The sequence below is a fragment of the Lonchura striata genome, chromosome 8 (assembly GCF_046129695.1).
Source record: "Lonchura striata isolate bLonStr1 chromosome 8, bLonStr1.mat, whole genome shotgun sequence".
Taxonomy (NCBI): Eukaryota; Metazoa; Chordata; class Aves; order Passeriformes; family Estrildidae; genus Lonchura; species Lonchura striata.
This window is the reverse complement of record NC_134610.1, coordinates 10,513,576-10,535,316: the sequence shown is the minus strand read 5'-3', so window position 1 is coordinate 10,535,316 and position 21,741 is coordinate 10,513,576. Positions and strand designations below refer to the sequence as shown.

At 41.0% G+C, this 21,741-nt stretch overlaps 1 protein-coding gene across 3 annotated transcripts in view; it reads right to left on the bottom strand.

The window, feature by feature from the left end:
- The window catches only part of MYLK (myosin light chain kinase), a 195,609-nt gene that overhangs the window by 83,913 nt on the left and 89,955 nt on the right, over nucleotides 1–21,741 (bottom strand). For all 3 annotated transcript variants that reach the window (XM_021526062.3, XM_021526064.2, XM_021526065.2), the window contains 3 exons: nucleotides 21,411–21,614; nucleotides 20,226–20,360; nucleotides 13,081–13,233 (listed from right to left, as the gene is read on the bottom strand). In XM_021526062.3, coding sequence (XP_021381737.2) covers nucleotides 13,081–13,233; nucleotides 20,226–20,360; nucleotides 21,411–21,614 — 492 coding nt within the window. The remainder of the gene's footprint in view (nucleotides 1–13,080; nucleotides 13,234–20,225; nucleotides 20,361–21,410; nucleotides 21,615–21,741) is intronic.

The following is a 21,741-nucleotide window of genomic DNA, read 5'->3' as shown; positions in this document are numbered from 1 at the left end:
AATAGTGTTTACACTAGATTTAAGCACCACATAGGTTTGTGCTGACCTCCTGGATGAAGACCTGTACTTCAACAGAAACTTAGGATGGAAAATATAAAACAAATAGAAGTCTGTGGGGTGTGAGTAGTAAAAAACTTTGAAGAATAGAGCTTGAGTACAAGAAAAGTTACTGGAGAGACTGAAGAGCTATTTCAGTGGATGGAATTAATGTAATCATGCATAAGAACAGTAAGATGGATCATTACATCTGAAATACTGAAAACTCAAGGCGTAGTCCTGGGAAAGAAAATCAGCTTTCATTCCTATCCTTGTAAATGTACCATATAAAAATACACATACACTTTGATTTAGTCCTTGAAGATTAGTCCTTTAGTCCCTGAACAGCCTGATTTTTCAATTCCTGTTCTAAGGCAGGAGTAAAAGCATCTCACTTTGTATTGCTGCTGTTCTTTGGAGCACAGAGCAAGTAAAGGTATTTCTTTAACAACAGATACAAAAATTTGTTGCACCTAAGAGCTCAAAAATTAGAAGATATCGTGGCTAAAACAACCAAACCTGTGTCATCAAGGATACAGCAAATATATGGCTAATAAATCTGACTTCATGGCAATTTGAACAGTCTTTCTTCAAAACAAAAGCTTTCCCCCCTACTCTAAAAATACATAGTTTTAAAGGGGATCTCTAATCTTATGCTACTGTTGTTTAGAAGTGTATGTTAATCAGTAGCATTTCGTACCAACAATTTAATCAGAACATCACAAAAATCATCAAATATTTATTGATGTAGTAGAAACAATTAAAAATACTTTAGTTCTAACCCATAAATGCTATTTCATTAAGAAACCATAGGGGCTCAGTTAATGCAATTTTTCTTCCTTTACTTAAAATTTGATGTTATGGACTTCTAGACTTAGAAAAAATTGAAAATACCTACTGACAACTTTAGTTTCTCACAGATGTTTTACACAAGACAACACAGTCCATTTTAATTCTGTTATTTAGTCTAAAATGGTGCATTTTCTCAGAAGGGACTGGTAAAATCATGCAGAGGCCAAATTACAAAGCCTGAATGTTAACTATTTTCAAATTCTTCCAAAGCTTGTAAATGCTTTTAGTTGTTTATTTATGATAGCACTATGCAGTGACTCAGTGTTTGTCTGATGAATACTTCAACATTTCACAATTTTACATAGTAATAGCAGTACTCTACATATAATATACCTAAGGGCTACTTCAATTTTAGCCTTACAGGTCTTCTTTGGAACAAGAGCAATAAAATTGATTTTGGAGTGAAAAGATGGAATGCTGATCATTTGAGATTAAGCAAATAACTCCTATTCCTATTTATGTTGAAAATATACTGTGTGATTTTACTTCTTTTGAAAAGATGTAGCTTTATTTTGATAGTAAAATATTGAAAGGAAAACGATACACAAAAAAACTAGAAACTGTTTGCAAAAGGATGGCTTCAAGTGCAACAACCACAGAAGTTCCCATTCCCTGGCCACTGCCAGGTGCTTGCTCGTTTCATACATCAGGAACAAAATGATGACCTGCGCCAGGAAAAGAGTAGGGAAGCAGAAATGAAAACAGGACACAAATAACCAACAGCACAGAAAGTCCTGGCCAGGATTAGTGCTTGCTTTCCCTCATTCCTCCAAAGTCCCTGTGACCACATACACTCTGCTGGGGTTCAAAATCCATATGCTCTCAGGGAGCACTGGCTTCAGAGCCCAAAGCAGGAGGCAGGAGGAAAGGAAGGAGGCAGAGGCAAAGCTCCCAGCAGCGGTACTGCAAGTCACTCTGCTGCTGCCTGCAGCATTCACTTTTGTAACACTGCAGGGTATTTCTGCTGCCAAAACTACGGACAATAAAAGTACGACACATCTGGCACCAGAAAGGAAATCTGGAACCTAAGGAAAAATTTGTTTGACATTAGCATAAAGGCATGACTTCATTATGTATCTATGCATCCTCAGGCATATTCAACTGGATGTGAAAAAAGAGATCTGATCTCTGTCTATTATGCTAATGCTCTCTAATCGCCTATAGCCATTTAATAGCTCCCTCATCACTCTTAATTCTTACTGCTCTCATGTAGGAGTAGGTTCATCTCTAAGAATGCACAAAGAATGTAAGAGTCAACAGTTACTAAAAATTTCTCTGTCAGTTAATTTTCTCTGTCCCTTTCCTCAGTCAGGTTCTGCTGGTGCACTCAATTTCCTCCCCCCACATCATGCCCAGGCAGTTCATGGGGACATCAGACAGCCCTACCTACTGCTCCCATAGATGGGTTTGATAAAACCAGGGACATTTCAGTGACTTCTTTTCAGACCTCGCATCTAGTTTACTTTATTGTAGCTTACAAAAGCTGTCACCATTTTACAACCACAGCTGTTGGTTTCATGCAGGTCAAATCGTGTAAGATAATATGGAAGAGAGCTATTGTAAGATTTTCTGACAGGCATCTTAAAGAGAACAATTTTGGCACAGAGCTTGGCACAAAAGGCTCCAGCTGGAGCCTTTCTGGTGGACAGTGATCTCTCTGTCATTTCAACAGGTTTTTGATAAGGTGTTACACTTTAAAAGTGCACCACAATGATCCACTTATTAAGTTTCCTGTTTTTTGCCTTTCCTCAGGTTTTAATTTGCATGAATGTTGGGAAACAGTAAGTAATAAGATGCACAACTCGGTGGGAAGCAGCCCGAGAGACCAGAAATAGTAAGCAAAGCATGTAAATGATATTTTTATACCCATATATATTTTCTACAAAGCAAAAGGAATATAGGCTTTTCCCATCACATTCCCTTACCCTTGAGGGTTCATTTTTTATTAGAAAGGCACTCTAATAAGCACTCAAATCTATGTTTAAAAAAGCCACTTACTGCATTAAATGCATAGAGATTAATGAGAATTTGCACTTTTTCAATTTCTCAAGAAAATTACAAATTCTCAGCATATTCAGATGGCAATGGGAAAAGATATGCTACCTTTGATATAAAACTATTTCTACTAATCTCTTATTCTGTGTTCCAGTATTTGTGTAATCAATAGTAGGATAATCTATCTACAGTGACTATATACAAATTTGGATTATTTATTAACCTGCACTATTAGAAATTTAGGGCGATAAAAAATGCTTTCCTTTTATTTGAATTTTCTCAATTCAGGTTTTAAGAGTCCTTACATAAATTTAATCTCTGCATATCTGCAGACCGGAAGTTTTTGCAAGAGGAGTCTTAATGTCAGCTGTGGGTCTAAATCAAAATAAGCCTGAACTTTGCAAAGACTTGACCTGTATCAGGACTTAGGTTTTGAGCATATTTGTAAACATATTTATAAGCAATGGTGAGTTATTGAGCTGAAGGTTCATATGTAATAGAAAAGGGGAAAATTTATGTTGCACTGAACAGTTAACCTAGTACAAGTGAATTGCACACTACACCTGTACCAGTTCAATGGCAATTATGCAACCAGCTATTTCTATTCTAAGGTAAAAGACACAGATAAATCTATATCCTTGAGAGAAGGAATAAAAGAATCAATAATTGCACTGTGCCATTCCCAGATTTGCTGCTGAAACTAAAAAAGAATATCCATATGAGGATGCAAACTTTGAGAAGGTTTCCAAAGACTAGACCTGGGTTTTACCTGGGCTGTAGTCAAAGACATCATCTAGCCTAGGAAATTTTCTTGTACATTTGCCTGCCCTGATGTACTGAAAGCATTTTCATGTGAGCTGCAGAATGCTGACATCTCCTGTTGAAATATCAGGACTTCAGCATGCTGAGCACTGCACAGAATCACACAGTAACTGAGTTTGGAAGGAACTTGTGGAGATTGGCTTTTCCAGCCCCCAGCCCAAGCTGGGTCAGCTCCAGCACTGCACTTACACACAGCTCCAGTGCAGCAGCTCCGTGGCCAAGGACAAGGTTACAACTGGTCACAAGTCAAGGGCATGCACAGAATAGTGAGTTTGCTGCCTTGTGTTCAGAACACTGCAAAAACTCACAATGTTTAGTCTTACGAGAGGTTTAATTATACTGGAGGAATCTGTTTGCCAGCATTGTGGGGTTGACTGCCAACTAACGCCTGCTCCGGCCGTGCGGAAGGGCTGCCTCGGCAGCATTTACCATTTATGGTGTTTACAGATCATTCTGCCTCCCAGGCTAATAACTCAGCTGAGCTGGGGAGAATGCTTCACTCAAAAAGCTCTGTGGGAGCAGGCTCAGACACAGAAGCACCAGATTCCACTAAAACCTCTCAAAACAAGACTTGGGCTCACGCACAGATCTTGATCTTGAAAAGGTTTTCACATCCTCAAATGTTTTTGGTGTAAATAAATCCAGCCACTACTAAATCTTAAGCTAACAATGCTATATGAGCTGTAAAGTTCAGAGATTTTATAAGGCAGAAGATTGATATGAAGACACACATTTGTCTTTCTGTAAAGTGTCTTTGCCTCAGGCCTGAGGCATAACATTTTCTGCAAGTTTTTCAAAAATTCAAAACTTGATTTATAAGGGCATAAAAATGTATCAGACATTTATGTTCCTGAGACATCTAGGAACATTTCTGCTTCATTAAAGATCTCAGGTTAGTATGCCATTTTGCAAACTTAGGTCATGAGAACTAGGTGTTCAATGACCTAGCAAAGTTATTTACACATTTACCTCCCATCTTTTATTTTGCAGTTATAGTCTGTTTTTTTGTAAATGGAAGGCAAGATTCAGAGCTGGGACAAGTTATAGTCTGTATGCTGCCTTTGCATGACACAGAAAAACTGTTACCCTAAGACTGACAATGCCCTAAGCCTGTACCAGACAGGGTGGTTGGGGATATACAAAGGAGACCAAGTTCCACCTTATCTTATCTGGAAATCTTTATTTTACTCTGGGCTAGGCTTCCAGCCCTATCCTGAAGCACCATGCATACTCCTTCTTTCCAGAGTCTTTCCTCTGTATAGGATACCACCAGGTCAGCATTTTAACCAGGTCAGCCTTTTAACCTCTTTTGCCAACTCAGTTTGTTCTGCAACAAACTGAGTTGTTCCAGGGGAGCAGAGGAACAGGCTCCCCAGGGAGCTAGTCACAACACCAAGCCTGAGTTAGAGTCATTGGGACAGGGCTCTCAGCATGTGGTGGGAATCTTGGGGTGTCCTGTGCAGGACCAGGAGCTGGGCTCGATGATCCTGATGGGTCCCTTCAAACTCAGCATATCTATGATTCTGTGCAACTGAGAGCACACCAGAAATCCCACTATCAAAAGGCTGCAGCAGGGAGAATCGTGATGTGGATGAACAGTCAGAACAGAATAGATTGTCTCTGGGGTTACAAGGATTATCTAGTCCAGCTGCCTGACCAGTCCAGAGCAGACCAAAAGCAAAAACCTGGGACATTGTCCAAATACCCCTTAAACCCTGAGAGGCTTGGGGCATTGATCACCCCTCGAGGCCAACTCAATAGATGATTCCTGATACCCAGCCAGAACTTCTGGCACAGCTTTCAACATCCCATGAGTCCTATTGCTGGATTCCAGAGAGAAGAGAACTGCACCTCTCTACCTCCCTCTCTGCTTCCCCTCCTCAGGAGAAAGCTCCAGGAAGATTGCACGGGTCAGATACAAAATAGATGTCTGGATTCACAGCAGACCACTTTGCAGTCAGCAGACCAAATTCCTCCCTGACAGTCTCACTAGAAGCTTCTGCAGCCAAAGTGGTGTTTGCTTTTGCCTTCAGAACTGTCTGCCTTATTAATGACTTACCCTGTTTGAAAGTTACTTACATCAAGTAATTGCTCTTTTGTCACTGTCACAGACAGCATCTCCATGGAAGGCCTGAGAGCCTGGATACCTACCAAATCCATTTATAAGGCAGCTCTGCTGTCCACTGCTAACAAATTCCCCAGCATTAGATACCAGTACGACAATGAGAACTTCAGGAAAGGTGCCTCATCAGGAAAGGTGCCTCATGTACACTAGATCAAGCCAGGTCAGCTCCACAGTGAAAATATGCATTCTCCTGAGGCAGTTCTATTACACCTTCACATGTATAGTCTCAATTTTTGTGTGATTGCCCAGGTAGATTTTAATTTAATTGCAGGGAGTTGTGATGCATAGATATACCAGTTCCATTAGAGAAAAAACTGGGCAATGCATGAGCTGAAATGCAATGGAAGCACAGTAAGAACAGGCAATCACATAAAGCACATATGTTTCTGAAAATGTCACTGATCTAAAGAGTTACAGCCCCTTCAGCCTTTCCCTTCTTTGGCAAATCCCTGCTGGCAACAAAATTCGTTATCCTATGGTAATATTAAAATAGTTCAGCTCCTCTCTTGGGTGGGTAAAAGGATACTGTACTAAGGATGCTGTTAGGGAACCCCTCAAAGACAAGACTGAGATTGAGAGCTAAGAAACCAAATTTGAAGTTAGACTAATATAAAGTGGAAAAGAAGTAAAAACCACAACAACATTGTATTTTTGGGTATAAGTTGATATCAGAAAGGTATTCTAAAGCAAGACCTGTTTGGCCTTTAAGTCCATAAAAGATAAGGTAGCTCTAGTATGGCATTGCTTGTGGTTAGTTTTATCTTGTTGATTAATTTATATTGAAAATATTTTGAACCAAGACACTAACCTGAAAAAAAAAACAAACTCAGAGTCTGTGTATATGGCCCAACAGTCAAGCCTTCTTTAAAATGAAGCTGCAGAGAAGCACTTCCAGTAGCACACAGCTATTGTACCAGGTTCCTACCCTCTGTTCTGTTCCTCTGCTGCAAAGGAATGATAGATGCTTCCCTTAGGCAACTTCTGGAGAGTCTTAAAAATTGAGCTAATCCTGTGAGGTAGTTTGATAGTTGCTGGAGTTCCCATTAGCTAACCCACATCAGCTGCTCTTGAAAACATTCTTTGGGGTAACATCACATCCCTGCTTTCAAAATTATGCAGATGTATATTCAGTGAACAGATTTTATATGTATTTTGATGACTTCCAGTTTTCAGCTGAAACTTAAAACACTATAGAATTTGGCAATCTAAGCTGGGACAGTTTGCCCTTTGACCAATGAGGGCTGTTCCCTACTGTTATAATAATAATCTGTTTTCTGTTATTCCAGTACAAAATAATTTACTGCTCACAGTATATGATCATGTGTCACAGTTGATTTAAGTGTTTTTTTTCTTTTCTTTCCTGCCTTTTAAATTATCTTTTTCTGTCAGCATCTCACCTTTTAATTTCATTTATAAGAAATGTTAATGCAATTTCTGACATTTAAATTTTTCTTATTCTGCATGCACTCATCCCTCATTTTTATCCAAATTTGGTTCCCCTTTTTCGGGAAATGATTTATAATAAGAAACTGTCTTTAGAGTATATTTTTTACATTAATGGCACATGTTCTATCATTAAGAGCTTTCATGCATGTTTTGCTTTTGCCTTTCAGTTTTGGTTTCTAGCTGGCATTCTGTTCCACATTTGAAGTCCTGCAAGAAAGCAATCTAAAAAAAAAAAATAACCCCAAACTTTGAACGGTTATATCTATTGATGAACCATACAGAGTGCTGGACTGAGATCTTTGGGGCACTCTTGAAAGCTTTGCAACAGAGGGGTTTTTTTGATGCTTATGACAGTTTACCTCTGACTTTTCAATACAGTAACAAAACCCCTCTCCCTTTCACTTAGTGCTCTGAAACCAATTCTTACAAAGACAAGTGGTCCCACCCAGCTACTGGTCTGGAATGCCTTTTGGACACTTAATAGGACCAGACTGGCATATTTTGTAAAGTTATCTCTAGTCACTTATGTGTATGCTTGAAATAAATCAAAATGCTTTCAAATAAGCAGTGATTTTGATAAGCTGTCACAAACATTTCAGAGAGTTGGCAAGTAAGAGTGTTCTTTGCTTACCTTCATCAGAAATATGGATCTCAGAGAAACAGAGCTGTGGCCTCCCAACGAGAGGCTGCTTATTGCAGTGATAACCTTCTTTAAACGATTAATGTCTAAGAAGGGTCATTCTGAGACAGAAAGAAAACAACCCACAACCTGAAGAGAGCATTTCTCATCACTGAAGGAAAAGATTCCTACCTGAGAGGTTTTCTTCCACCTGGTTATATTTTATGGTCCCACTCACACCAGATGGGAGAGTGACAGGAACAAAACAAACTGGTTTTTCAGACAGCATCTCCCTTTGTTGCTCTGATAAACTGGCTGCAGCAGGGTCTGTGGCAGGCTTTCAGGTGGCTCTAATCTGCTCGTGCAGTGATCAATGAATGACTACAGTAATCGGCTTGGAAGGGCTACAGCCTTCCCAACATAGACACTTATGCTGGGAGGCTGCACTGGCAAAAAAAGCATGAACAGAAAGTGGTGGGGGAGAAAGGGGAACAGATGTGAGTCCAGGCAAATGCACTGCTGGCAGGAAAGAGAAATGAGGTCAAGAGCTAATAAGCAGGAGCAGCACTATCTGCTGAATGGTGTTTGCTTACAAAGAGGCCTGTATGAAAAAAGAAACAACCAACCAAAAAACCAGCAGTGTGCAGGAAACAAGCATCAGCAGAATGTGTGGCTGCAGAGCATTAGAGCCCACAGAAACCCCCGTGGCTGCCATGCTGCTCTCACTGCCCACACCTCGTGTGCTGCACCTTAGCAGGAGCCAGTGCTGCAGCCCGGGGCAGGGAGGCTGCAGACATCTCAAGGAGTGTGCAGTGGGTCAGGTATTTTGTTTGTCATTTACTGCACAGCTGCAAGGCAGAGGACATTCTCCTAGGAGTCCCAGCAAGTGCTCTAGCTTGATACCATACCTAGAGAAAGCTGGACCAGGCAATCAGCTCCCCCTCTGTTGTGCAGAGTCTGTTTGCACGACAAGAGAAGCTTCCCATGTGCAGGATTGATGTGGTTTGGCACAACAGCCCACACTCTCTCACTCTCCCTGCAGTCCATAATCATGTGTAGCACACCCAGGCACTGGTGTGAATGTCAGCTAATTAAATATCCCTTTGGCACATTTTTTGTACAGGTCCTGACCTATAACTCCTTGTCAGTGATTAGTTAACTGTCAGACAAACACATGTCAAAGAGTTTATCTCAGGATGAGGCAGACCTGAAGAACTGTCACCATTCCTGGGAGCTGGCCTTGCCTTCAAACTATACCAGTTATCACCTCCATCTCTCTTGCTTTTATATTCTGATTGTCACAGCCTCAGCAAAAAGTAACACCAACTCACTACACATGCACATCCAGAGTCAATTGAGTTTTCCTCACCTCAGTTTCCTATTCATAAAAAACTGATTAAGCTATTCAATCACCGTGATTAAAATTATTAATAAATTCATAATAAATAACCTCATAATTTATTCATAGCCTGGTTGATAAACTCATAAATAAACCTGAATATCTGCAATCCCCATCAGTGTATAATCACCATATATTTCAGGTGACCTGAATATACCCTGGATTTTCGTGTTAAGAGCTGGTTGGTTTGCTTGTTTTTTAAGTAGGATGCCTGGTGTATTTAAAAATGGCTTGTATACCTATTTTCATATCATAGAACAATGAGAAAATTTTAATATGAAATGTGAAAATGTGAACACCAAATACAATAGCTTGCTCATACAATAACAGGAACAAATAATTTATGTACATGTTGTTTAAAAAGCTGGTTTTTTAAGCTGTTTTTTCCAGGGAGCACTGCTCAGCCTCTGTAGTTCCTCTCTACCTGTGTGTCAGCTTTGAGAAACTGCTGACAGAGGGAAGACAGCTGTCAGGGCTCACCTCATCTGCTTAGTCCTTTGCAAGGCCAAAATCAGCTTCACCTTGATTAACTTCATTTCTCCACAGACTATCTAATGGATCTACCTTAATTTTCTCAGCCTTCAGATCCCTTACTTAAGTAGAGATCTGAAGTTATGTGAATATGGTAATTTCTCACTTTAAATAAGTAGAAGACTGATGAATATTAATTTTTTTAAGACCATTATATTTCTATATGAATCCCATCCATATGAAATGTGGGACTTTTTTTTTTGATACAGTGCTAAAAGCCTCCTACAAGGTACCTTCACTGTTTTCCATACAAAAAAAGGAGTAATACTGAGGTTGCCCAGTGCTAGACAGAATTTATCCTGCTTAATAATAAGGAAGAAAAAGACAAGCATAAATGAATCTGAGAGTGATGACTTAGAAGGAAAGTTATGCCACAATTAGCTTAGCTAATAATCCAGGCCTCAGTGCAAATCATGCTGAAACTACTGGAAAAAATCCCACTCTTTTATTTAGCTGGACTTGGAACAGTAACCCTTTATTTATTTATTTATTTATTTATTGGGCAAAGGACCTTTAAAATGTTTTCTACAATAATTCCTTACACAAAAACGAAGTAATAGGACCATTAAAAAGGAAAAGAATGCACCGAAGTTGATTAGAAAACATGGTGTGTAGTTAGATAACACCTGTAACCTACTAGCAGGTTAAGGATCATCTTGTACTACAATTCAGATGTGAATTGAACAGTTTGACACTCACTATCCTTGCTGCTAACTTTTCTGAGTTATGTGTGAGCTGAATTTCATTTAGAAATCTAAAATTGAGTTTTACTGTTAAGAGAGGCTATTCACTCCAGGTAAAATTTCCCCAGTGATCAGAAAATCATAAAATATTGCTGCAGTAGAATAGCAGAGCCAAAAATGGCAGTATGAAGTGAAATGTAGACCTAGACAGAGATGTGTCCAAGGACCTCAGAAGGAAGTTAAGGAAAAGCTGGATTCTGAGACTGGTCTGATACTGATGATATGCCAAGAACATCCATTCCTTGTTAGATTAAATATGGCTTACTTCTCACATACAAAAGGAAAATATTTCTCTAATAATGAATGAACAAACTGAGCACTGCAGCAAACTTGACATCCTTAAATCATCTTGGAGAAGAAAAGGACCTGGGTAAGGATGGGTTACAATTCAGGAACAATTTTACAGACTTTATTCCAAAAATCAGTGTTTGGTTGGGAAAGGATTTTTGAAGTTTTCTCCCTTTCTGCACATACAACCATTCTCTGTTGTAGTCTGTTTGCACAGGCCGAGCATTTAGAAAAACCTCAGTAGCAGCATTCAAAGACTCAGAGAACTCTAATGCCAAGAAGTTTTGATAGAGATTCTGATAGAAAAATATACACAAACACATAAGACGTTTGTAAATTAGATTTTAAATTTGGTATTATTTTTGGCAGAAAAATCCACATTGGTCTGAGTTTTGGGGAAAGTTACTGTAATCCTCATGGCCACAGGGACATGTTTTAGGGTAGTAGAAGACAGGATAGCTATTGAACATGTAGTTTGACAGCCTGTCATGTATGTTCTTAATTCTGCTCTTACTCTTCCCCCTCCCTACTCCGTGACTCCTAGAAAATAGAATGGGGTGCAGACGAGAGAAGCTAACTCCCCATGATGGTGGCAGTGCAGCCTTCCAGCCCCACTGTGCAAAGTGCAAGAGGAATCCACAGTGCAGCAGTGACTCCATGGCCTGAAATAGCCCAGCAGAGCACACAAGCCCAGGGAAAGGCTCCCACGTTAGCATTGCCTGTCAGCCCTAAAATAACTCAGAAATGCTCTGTAAGAGGGGACCATCCCTTTGGTTTCTGAGTCCCAGTCAAGGATCAGAAAGCCTCAGGTCAAAACCAGCCCCCTTGAGGTGGGCCACTCTTCACTGGCCTTTAGCTAATGCAGATGAAATGCATCAGAGAAATCATAAATGAGAACTTTGAGAATAGATTAATTTCAGGTTTATTTTAAATTGACGTTTTCTTACTTCGTATCATTTTTCAGGAGGGGAGGGTGGAGGGGGGATGACTATTTCCAATTTGGTGATCAAGAAACTAACTAATAGATTTACCAGATGACTTTATTTATTGTTTTTATTTTAACCTTGTCATACAGAATAGCTGCAGGCTTAGCACTAAAGAGCTGTAGACAAATACCCCAGAACACTGATGAACAAAGACAAATCTTGAGATCCCAGGGATCAGGATACATTTGCCACAAAACTGAATTTACAAATTTAGGTAAGGCATTATTTTGTCATAAACAAAAAGAATAGTTCCTTTGGCAGCTGTCACTCAGCATTCTGTTGGACAGGCAGTGACAAATTCTTATAACTTTGGGGAAAAGTCAGGCGAAAAACACCAAATCCAAGCTTGCTTGTAGAGAGAGGGAGTGTCTGAGGGAGAGGGATTGAAGAGAAAGGCAGGAGGGGATACGCTCCAGGCCATGAAACAAATCACCTGAATAGACTGATGCCAGGTGAGATTGAAAGAATAAAGACCATAATATTGATGATACTACTTCACTGTAGAATTTATCAATGGAATTGTGTCACCTCTTGTCTTCATTTTGAACTCTGGTCTTTTAGAATGTGTTTGTTGACATTCTAGTACAGAATTATGGCTTTCATGAACAAATCAATTCTGCCAAATCAGCACTCTGTCAGGTTTCTGAGACAACAGGTCACCTCAATTGCTTACTACAATGTTCTTCTGTTACTTTCACTGCCAAAATTCCATTTATTTAGAATTATCTATCAGTTAGCTGATAGATGCCTGTTCAGAATTATATCTGATAAATCCTGGTAACAGAACAAGAATACTGGCATTTGCTATCACAACTGCAGTCCCTGGCATTGGTCTCTGCTCTGCCTTTCAGGAGAGAGGAGCAGCATCTGCCTCCTCCTTGTGTCATTCTCTGAAGGGTGATATTGGTGGTACTGCAGTTATTGTTCTCTTTCAGATGTCCCAGTCCTTTCTTACACTGGCAAACCTTTTCCAGAACAGCCTCACTGCTCTGCACACTAAACCCTTGGGAAGCTCAAAGCACTAATACCTTTTTCTGAAATGTGCTTATTACTTTACACTACACAGTCCTTAAGCACTGAAGTTGCACACACCTCCAAGGGGGAGAAGAGGTACCCAGCTGACAAAAGCTTGGAAAAACATGGAATCCACTTACAATCACCTTTGTTAAGGATCCGAAGCTATTTTTGTTAAAAAAGATTATATGATTGTAGTAATTACAATGGTCTGAGATATTCACCTTTGACTGTGACCTGAGCGCTGCAAGATGCCTGTCCTGCATTGTTTTCAGCCAGACAGGTATAGATTCCATCATCTTCTGGTAGGGCATCTTGGACAGTCAATTTTGCAACTCCATCTTCAAAAGTGGAATGGGCATATTGAATTGGCTGGTCTGCAGACAGAAAGGAAAAGAATCGACTTAATACATCAGCCACAAGATTTCCAAAGCACTTCAGTTTCCAGTGAAATCTGGATGCCTAACACCAGCCAGCCTATGAAAGTGCAGAGCCAAATCCCACTCTGTGCACAGCCACTGCTCTCTAGTGACTACAACCAGCAGCATCCCAAGCACAAAGCACAAAGCACAGCGTGGCTGTCAGACAAAGCTCATCACCAGATTCTCTGCATGCTACCTTGAGTAGCAGCAAAAGGATAAAAGTTCGTTTTGGATTCTCTTTGAGATGGATAAGACCAGAACTATGTGTTTGCTTCAGATATGGTCCCTACCTTGAAAACTAGATAAAATGCAGAAACTAGATAAAGTGCAGAGAAAGCTAGATGTGCAAAATCTGTTGGGCATGGAGATGCACTTAAAGCCCTCCAAGGGGTGTTTTGTAGTAGAAAACACTCCAAGAGAGACAGTAAAATCTGTAATGGAGCCAAAAAGCTGATTTACAGAAACAGTCAATCTACAATACGGTATGGCCACTAACAGAAGTGTGCAGTCTCATCTCTGGTGATGTGATTACTAAAGAAGTTAATTTTAAGAAATTGCTTCCTTGAATTGGTTTGACATGCTTAAATATTAGTATAGATGGCTTGAAGTTGTCTTGCTTTTGTTTCAGAAACTGTCATGAGTCTCAGCCTTACTTTCTGAAATGCTTCTGCAATCTGTTTTCCCAATATTAAATAGTTTCCATTACTGACTCATCTTTGGTTGCTTTCCCAGTGTATGCAATACTTAAGCCAGCCTTATACCTGTGCATAAACATCATGCTGGAAATAGAAATCATGGTCATCTAAGAGAAGAGGATGAAACAGCAGAGGAATTGTGCAGGACTGATCTGAAGATGGCTGTTGCTCAGAGTTTGGGGTCAAAAAAGATCAAAATTTATTTCATTGCAAAGGACACAGCTCTGGCATTTTTAAGAACCAGTTCTGCACTATGAACAGGATAAACTAAATGATGGGACAGATTTTTCTCTCTCTGATTTTTAAAGGAAGCCAACTCAGAAGGCAGTTATTATCTGTGCTCTATCTATACACATACACAGTTTCATTCTGAAGTACAAACATATGCCAAAATCAGCATCATCCAATACTTGCATATATTATAAAATGTGGTAGATGATCTTCATCCTTTGACGGATCTTCAAGCCATCTGTTAAGTTAGTAAATTTTCTATTGCATGAAAAATTGGGGTGAATATTTAATCAACTACCCAGAAGAATTTTAGAATAAAAGCTCTCCAACCTTTGTCACAGGTCACATATTCTTATTATTGGCTCCTCTGAGCTCATTTTCACTCAGTCACACACAGACTGTTGGAACCATTATACTAAACCACAGCGTTTCTGCATGTGGGAATAGCACTGCATTCAAATATGTACAGGCTGAGCTAAAGCCCAAGCAGACAAAGCTTTCTGTTAGAGGACAAGGGGCACTGGACTGCCTTCCTAGTCCAAGTACAGAATGTCTCACCTGACAGGGTCCTTGCCTGGCATTTTGACATTGAAACTGTTAGTAGTGAAAAATGATGTTCTGATGTCATATCAGAAACACACCCAGGATAAAAGCTGCACCATGAAAAGCAGCCTTGATATTTCTGTTGTAGGTAACCAGATGGGTGGGGTAAATGTTCTGCATGGAAAAGGAAAATGTGGACTCCTTTACCATATTCTCAGATTTTGCCAGGGCTCTTTTTCACTTCATCTCCCAACAAAACTGGCTACTTTTTAACATTATTCAAAAAATACTGAATTCACTTACAAAACAGCCTTTTCATTAGACCCCAGAAAAAGAACACAAGAACATCAGCCCTTAGGAATAACCTGCAGCAAGATTCTAAGTTACGTCCACAGTACTTATATTTTGATGTAATAAAAACAACTCTCCCAGTAGTGAAATGTTCCCTTCTCCAGAGGCAGAACAGTCAAATCTCCAGGACAGCTTGGCAGCAGGAACAATAACAAAAAATACCTTTCTGTTGGCATGTTATGCCTGAAGAAAGGGAATTTTCCCCTGGCCCATTTATTAAAAGCTTTCTGGACAAATCACAAAGCTATCCTAAAACCAAACACTACTCAGAGAATTGTTATGCTAAAGTCATGGTCATATTGTACTTAAATTCAGCAGAAAGAGGTTCAATTAAACTTAAGGAGAAAGAAAACCCACACAGAAAGCAATATGAATAAAAAGATACTTTAAACAGTCATACACTCTTTATTCTTGCAATTGAAAAAGAAGTTAACTAGAAAGTATTTAAAAAAGATTAAGTAAATTGGAGTTACACAATGAAGCATTGTCACTGAAAGCACACCCAAAAAGTTATTTATAAGGCTTTGGTGAGGCCAGAACTAAAATACAGGAATTTTACTTTCAGGGAAGTTGCCAGTATATCAGTGAAAATTCATAAAGAAACTTAAATAAAACATAGAGGGAGAACAAAAGGAGAAAAGAACCATCTTGAAAAAGTTGGGGAAAAAGCTCAGAAGAGCAAGAGCTCGGATGAAACTCGTAGTTCAGTCACGTAGCTCTTATTTATGCACTCTCTATGAATATGGAAAAACTACTCATCCTTACAGATGGTAAGAAGTAATTACAGACAATGCAGAGTATACATCATCTATTTTTTGTCTCACTTGACCTGAAGGAGAGGTCAGCCTGTCTAATACTTGGAAAATATTTGGAATTGGTATGTAGCCACAGCTGGTACATAGTCACAGTATTTAAAGTAGAACTTGGATGTAACATTGTACAAGCTATTGTAAGGCTTTCAGTTCTCAGGTGGTGTGGATTCCTTGGAAACTGGGGAAGGCAGACTGGACACCATGCAGCCTGTTCAGTGTCCAGGGATGGCCAGCCTGGAAGGGAGCAGGTTCTGCTGCCTTTCTCTCTCTCTCTTTTTTTTTTTTTTTTTTTTTTTTTTTTTTTTTTCTCTCTTTTTTTTCAAAGCAGCCTTCTGTTCCTGTTTCTTATGATTGATAACTTGGTCTTTGCATTCACTATTTCACCAAGATGTACATTCTTCCCCCACTATTCTGCTCAAATTAATTCTGGTTTGTTATCATTGTCATGCTTGGAAGACAACTTGAATTTGATATTTTCTAGTGAACTTTACACATCCTGTTCCATGTGATTTTTATTTCTATGGAGTTCTACAAAAGTGCTGTATTTTGAACAGTAGTGGGATTGCTCACAGCATATTGTTTTATCCTCTGTCCTAGTAAAGTTCTGTTGTGAATACAAAAAGCTTTATATTGCAGACAGGGAGAGCAGATGCTAACACATTTTTTTTTTAAACAGAACTGGCCTGCCTGCCTCCGATTATATATTGTGCATATACTGTTTTCTTCATGTGGCCAGTTGATGAGAGAATCTACCATGTCATTTTGCCAAAAGCACTGTTATGTCTGCTTGGAGTAATATTTCATAACTTTCTCCTTTATTTGATTAGGGATATAAATATGAGGAGTTTATAGTACCTAGCTTGGTGGTAGACAGAAAGGAAATGTTTGCATTCAAGTGGATGTATCACAACAGCCAGTTTGATCCTTAAGTAAAATAATAACTCTAGGAGTGTACATGGAATTCTCAACATTAAACAACTGTTTATAATCCTTTCATGTTTGTATCAAAATGGTATATAAACAGTTACATCTCACAATCCTACACAAGACAGAAAAGCATTAAACTATAGTGAAATGTTTCAGCAGCCTGGAATGAAAATCATGTTCCTGTGTCTTCAGAGTAATATATGATGTGTCTAATTTTTATTATTATGAGAGTGTCTTGTGCTTCTGTTATGCAGACTCATCACTGTCTTTTGATTTAATAGCAGAGTAAATGCACTGACTCTCACTTACAGAACCTTAATGGTTTGAAATCCAACTAACCAACAAAAAAACACACCTACATTTTGATATTGAACCAACTGCAGTTAGAAGCTTGGATTCAATGTAAACATGATTACACCTAACAGGGGCAGACATGTGAATTCAGTGAGAAGAAAGGTCTGTATAAAATGAACAACCTGAAAAAAGGCAGGGTGACACAGTGCATCACAGAAACATGTGGCTTATTTATCTCTAGGCTTTGTTTTTCAGGAGACAAGTGTTCTGAGTAGAACATGGCTACGTAAATGGAGACCATATATCTGTGCCTGATGAGCTGTAAGTCATTTGAAAATCAACCCAGAGTCAGTCATCTGAGACAGGAAGATGCTCTGTATGCAAAGATAACTGAATGTAACTACATCAATGTCTAAGGGAGCACTAGGAGCAAGGGTGCCTTGGAATATGGACATAAAATGACTGACTCAGAGTTGCTCCTGAGCTGCAGGACAATTCTTGAACAGCCAAACAGAGGTTCTACACACATGTGCAAAGGAGGAACTTCAGCATAGCCTTCAGACAGAGAAACAAATGATGTCCAATGGGAGAGTGTCAGAACCTTTACTCACATGTTTTGTGTTGTAAATAAAGCACTGGCCTTTCTATTCTGGACATGGAGTTATTGGGAAGGGGAACAGCCCAGGCTGTGGGAACATACCAATCTCAAGGTCATGGTTCATTTGCCCTGACACCTTTTTCAGTTAGCCCATTTACTCTGAATAGCTAAAGGAAATCAGAGATCGTGTGCAAATAATTAATTTTAAAATAATCCTGGAGCAAACATCTTTATGGCAAAGTATGCCACTCTTTGTTTATAACCACACACACACACACAAAGAAAGATAGCCTGTGACAGTCTGAAAAAAAATCAATTGCACTTCAGGAGTAAAAGAGGTGATCAAGAGTTAAGCTGAATAAATTTTTCTAGTGTTTTAAAGTGTTTCTGTCTTTTAATGGAAGAAGTCCTTAGCCAAAGCATGTAGTGCCTGAATCACTGAAATAATTTGGAATCAAAGCAAAACACTGATGTTTGAGTCTAACTCTGATATTAGGAGGCAGTTAAGGAAACTTGACTATTCAGCTGTGTAATCAGTGCATGTAGGAGATTATAGTCTGATAAAAGTGAAAATTTTTTTTTTTTTTTAGTCAGCTTTAGGCAAATGCTAGAATGGCAAGGAACATATTCTAGTTGAGAAGAAACCACAAGATCTTGGGAACAGAGCTACTAACACTATTAGGACCTACCCAGCTGATGGAAGGGTGGAATCAGGCATTGGTCTCCTCCCTACTACCTTAAAGAGGGAAATACTCAGACTGAAAAGCATAAACACATATATTGAAAAATTAATGACCACTTGCTTTCCTGTATCCACCTTAAAGTTTTTTGCATTGTACAGCTGGAACTGTGCATTTTTTTTTTTCAGTTGGTCTGATCATGGTGCTAATAATGCCAAGGTCGCACATTTGTATGGGCCATTCATGTAAGAGTTGGACTTGTGGTTCCCTTCCACCTCAGAATATTCTGTGATTCTGTGATACTTGGCTAAGAGCTTACTACCTCTCCAGGATCATGATGCCAACCTGCTATGCTTGGAGGAGAAGCTCCTGCCAAAGGCAGGGGGGCAGCACAGGGCAGCAGCAGCACAGCCTTGTCACAGCACTGCAAGGGCTGTGTGACACAGCCCAGGTCACTCACCTGGCACAGGGATGTGACACAGCCCGGGTCACTCAGCTGGCACTGGGATGTGACACAGCCCGGGTCACTCACCTGGCACAGGGATGTGACACAGCCCCGGTCACTCACCCGGCACTGGGATGTGACACAGCCCAGGGTCACTCAGCTGGCACAGGGATGTGACACAGCCCAGGTCACTCAGCTGGCACAGCTGTGTGACACAGCCCCGGTCACTCACCTGGCACAGGGATGTGACACGGCCCGGGTCACTCAGCTGGCACAGGGATGTGACACAGCCCGGGTCACTCAGCTGGCACAGGGATGTGACACAGCCCGGGTCACTCAGCTGGCACAGCTGTGTGACACAGCCCCGGTCACTCAGCTGGCACAGGGATGTGACACAGCCCGGGTCACTCAGCTGGCACTGGGATGTGACACAGCCCGGGTCACTCAGCTGGCACAGGGATGTGACACGGCCCGGGTCACTCAGCTGGCACAGCCGTGTGACACAGCCCGGGTCACTCAGCTGGCACAGGGATGTGACACAGCCCGGGTCACTCAGCTGGCACAGCTGTGTGACCCAGCCCGGGTCACTCACCTGGCACAGGGATGTGACACAGCCCGGGTCACTCAGCTGGCACAGGGATGTGACACCGCCCGGGTCACTCAGCTGGCACAGGGATGTGACACAGCCCGGGTCACTCAGCTGGCACAGCTGTGTGACCCAGCCCGGGTCACTCAGCTGGCACAGGGATGTGACACAGCCCGGGTTACTCAGCTGGCACAGGGATGTGACACGGCCCGGGTCACTCACCTGGCACAGCTGTGTGACACAGCCCGGGTCACTCAGCTGGCACAGGGATGTGACACAGCCCGGGTCACTCAGCTGGCACAGCTGTGTGACCCAGCCCGGGTCACTCAGCTGGCACAGCTGTTTGACCCAGCCCGGGTCACTCAGCTGGCACAGGGATGTGACACAGCCCGGGTCACTCAGCTGGCACAGGGATGTGACTCAGCCCGGGTCACTCAGCTGGCACAGCCGTGTGACACAACCCGGGTCACTCACCTGGCACAGGGATGTGACACGGCCCGGGTCACTCAGCTGGCACAGGGATGTGACACAGCCCGGGTCACTCAGCTGGCACAGGGATGTGACACAGCCCGGGTCACTCAGCTGGCACAGCCGTGCCGCGCGCGCCCCCCGCTGGCCGCTGTCAGGCCCGCGGCAGCGGCGCCCTGCCCGCCGCGCCGTCCGTGCGCTCGGCGCTCCCGTCCGGGCTGTCCGCAGCTGGCCCAGCGGGCTGGACCGGGGGGATTTAGCGAGCTGTGGGCTGTCAGTGCGTTCATGCAGGTGCTGCCGAGCAGGGCATTCCTTACCATTGAGAAGCCATGTGATGTGGGGCACAGGGACCCCTCCCACGCAGCACTGCAGCACAAAATCTTGCCCTTCGCTCACTGTGCATCCTTTCAAGACACTGGAGAAGCACGGAGCAACCTCTTCAACTTTAGGCCCTTGAAAAGAAAAATTAAAACAATTCCTTTAACTCAAAATGATGAAATTAGCTTTACCACTTAGAACCTTTTTCTAAGTATGCTTAGATTACGTGGCTGGGCTAACCATGGTGAAATGTTTTATTGGGGGGTTAGAAATAATTTTGAGCAGCAGACTGGTATAAAGAAGGGATTCTTCTCTCATCTCCTAGGCAGGCATTGCTGGGCTTCAAGCTCTGTTTTAGGTGGTGATTTCCTATGCCAGAATCCATCATTTGAAGCCCATCACTAGCATATTAGCAGAGAGCTCAGCACAAAGAAGAGGATGCATAATTCTCTTCTCTTGTCTGTCTTCTCCCAGTCTCTCTCCCAGTGAGAAACAGTGTGGCTTAAGGATGCAGTTTATAGGTCTCTCATGAGACAAAAAGAAATTATCTTGGGTATCCTGGTTTAACTTCAGGCACAGTAAATGGAGAAAAATTGCATGAATATTGACCCAGAACAAAACTTAAAATCAGGTGACAACATTAGAACTGAGGACAGAATTTGCTAGACCCAACAAAAATTTCAACCAGACACTGCTGGCAAGCTTAAAATAATTTGTCACTGGGACATGTTCTTGAATTTAGCAAATCATAATTCTCATTCCTTCCCCTTTCTTCTTATTTCCTCTACTGCACAGAATTGGTTTGTACTCAAAAAATATTTAAAATTTGGGGTGTATAAATGCTAAGCAACTTCAGGGAAACTAAATGCAGAACAATAATAAACCCACTGACAGACTATATTAAATACAAGCATTAACAGGAAACCTGAGTAGAGAATAGGCTTCCCTATGTGCAAACCACGTACTGAGATGGTTTTAGCTGTGCAAACAACAAAACCCACAATATGTCAGAAGGGAAACTGATGCAGAAAATGGCTTTCCAGCTATCACACACCACTTTATTCACAGAGATAGAATCAGAATTAACCTGTGCTGAGAAGTCAAATGAAAATTATGTATTAACCACCAGTTTAAAAAAGCCCAGCCATAGTTTCCAAAGTGCAGATGGGCTCACAAGAACTTACTTCTGACAGTTAACAACCAGCTGGTGGAAGTCTGGCCTTTGAGGTTGACAGCTGAACAGCTATAAGATCCACTGTCCTTCAAGCAGGCTTTCTTTATCCATAGGCAATGTATTCCATCTTCCTCATATATTTGGACATTATCTCCAGCTTTAATAGGTCGGCCTTCTTTGAACCACTCCACATCTGGTTTTGGCTTCCCTGAAACTGGACAATCAGACATTTGGATTTTTATGAATAGGTATTCATAATTAGTATTACTTAGTATATATTTATTTAGTATTATTTACTTTAGTATAAATTAGGTGCACTTTACACATACATAATTATATAA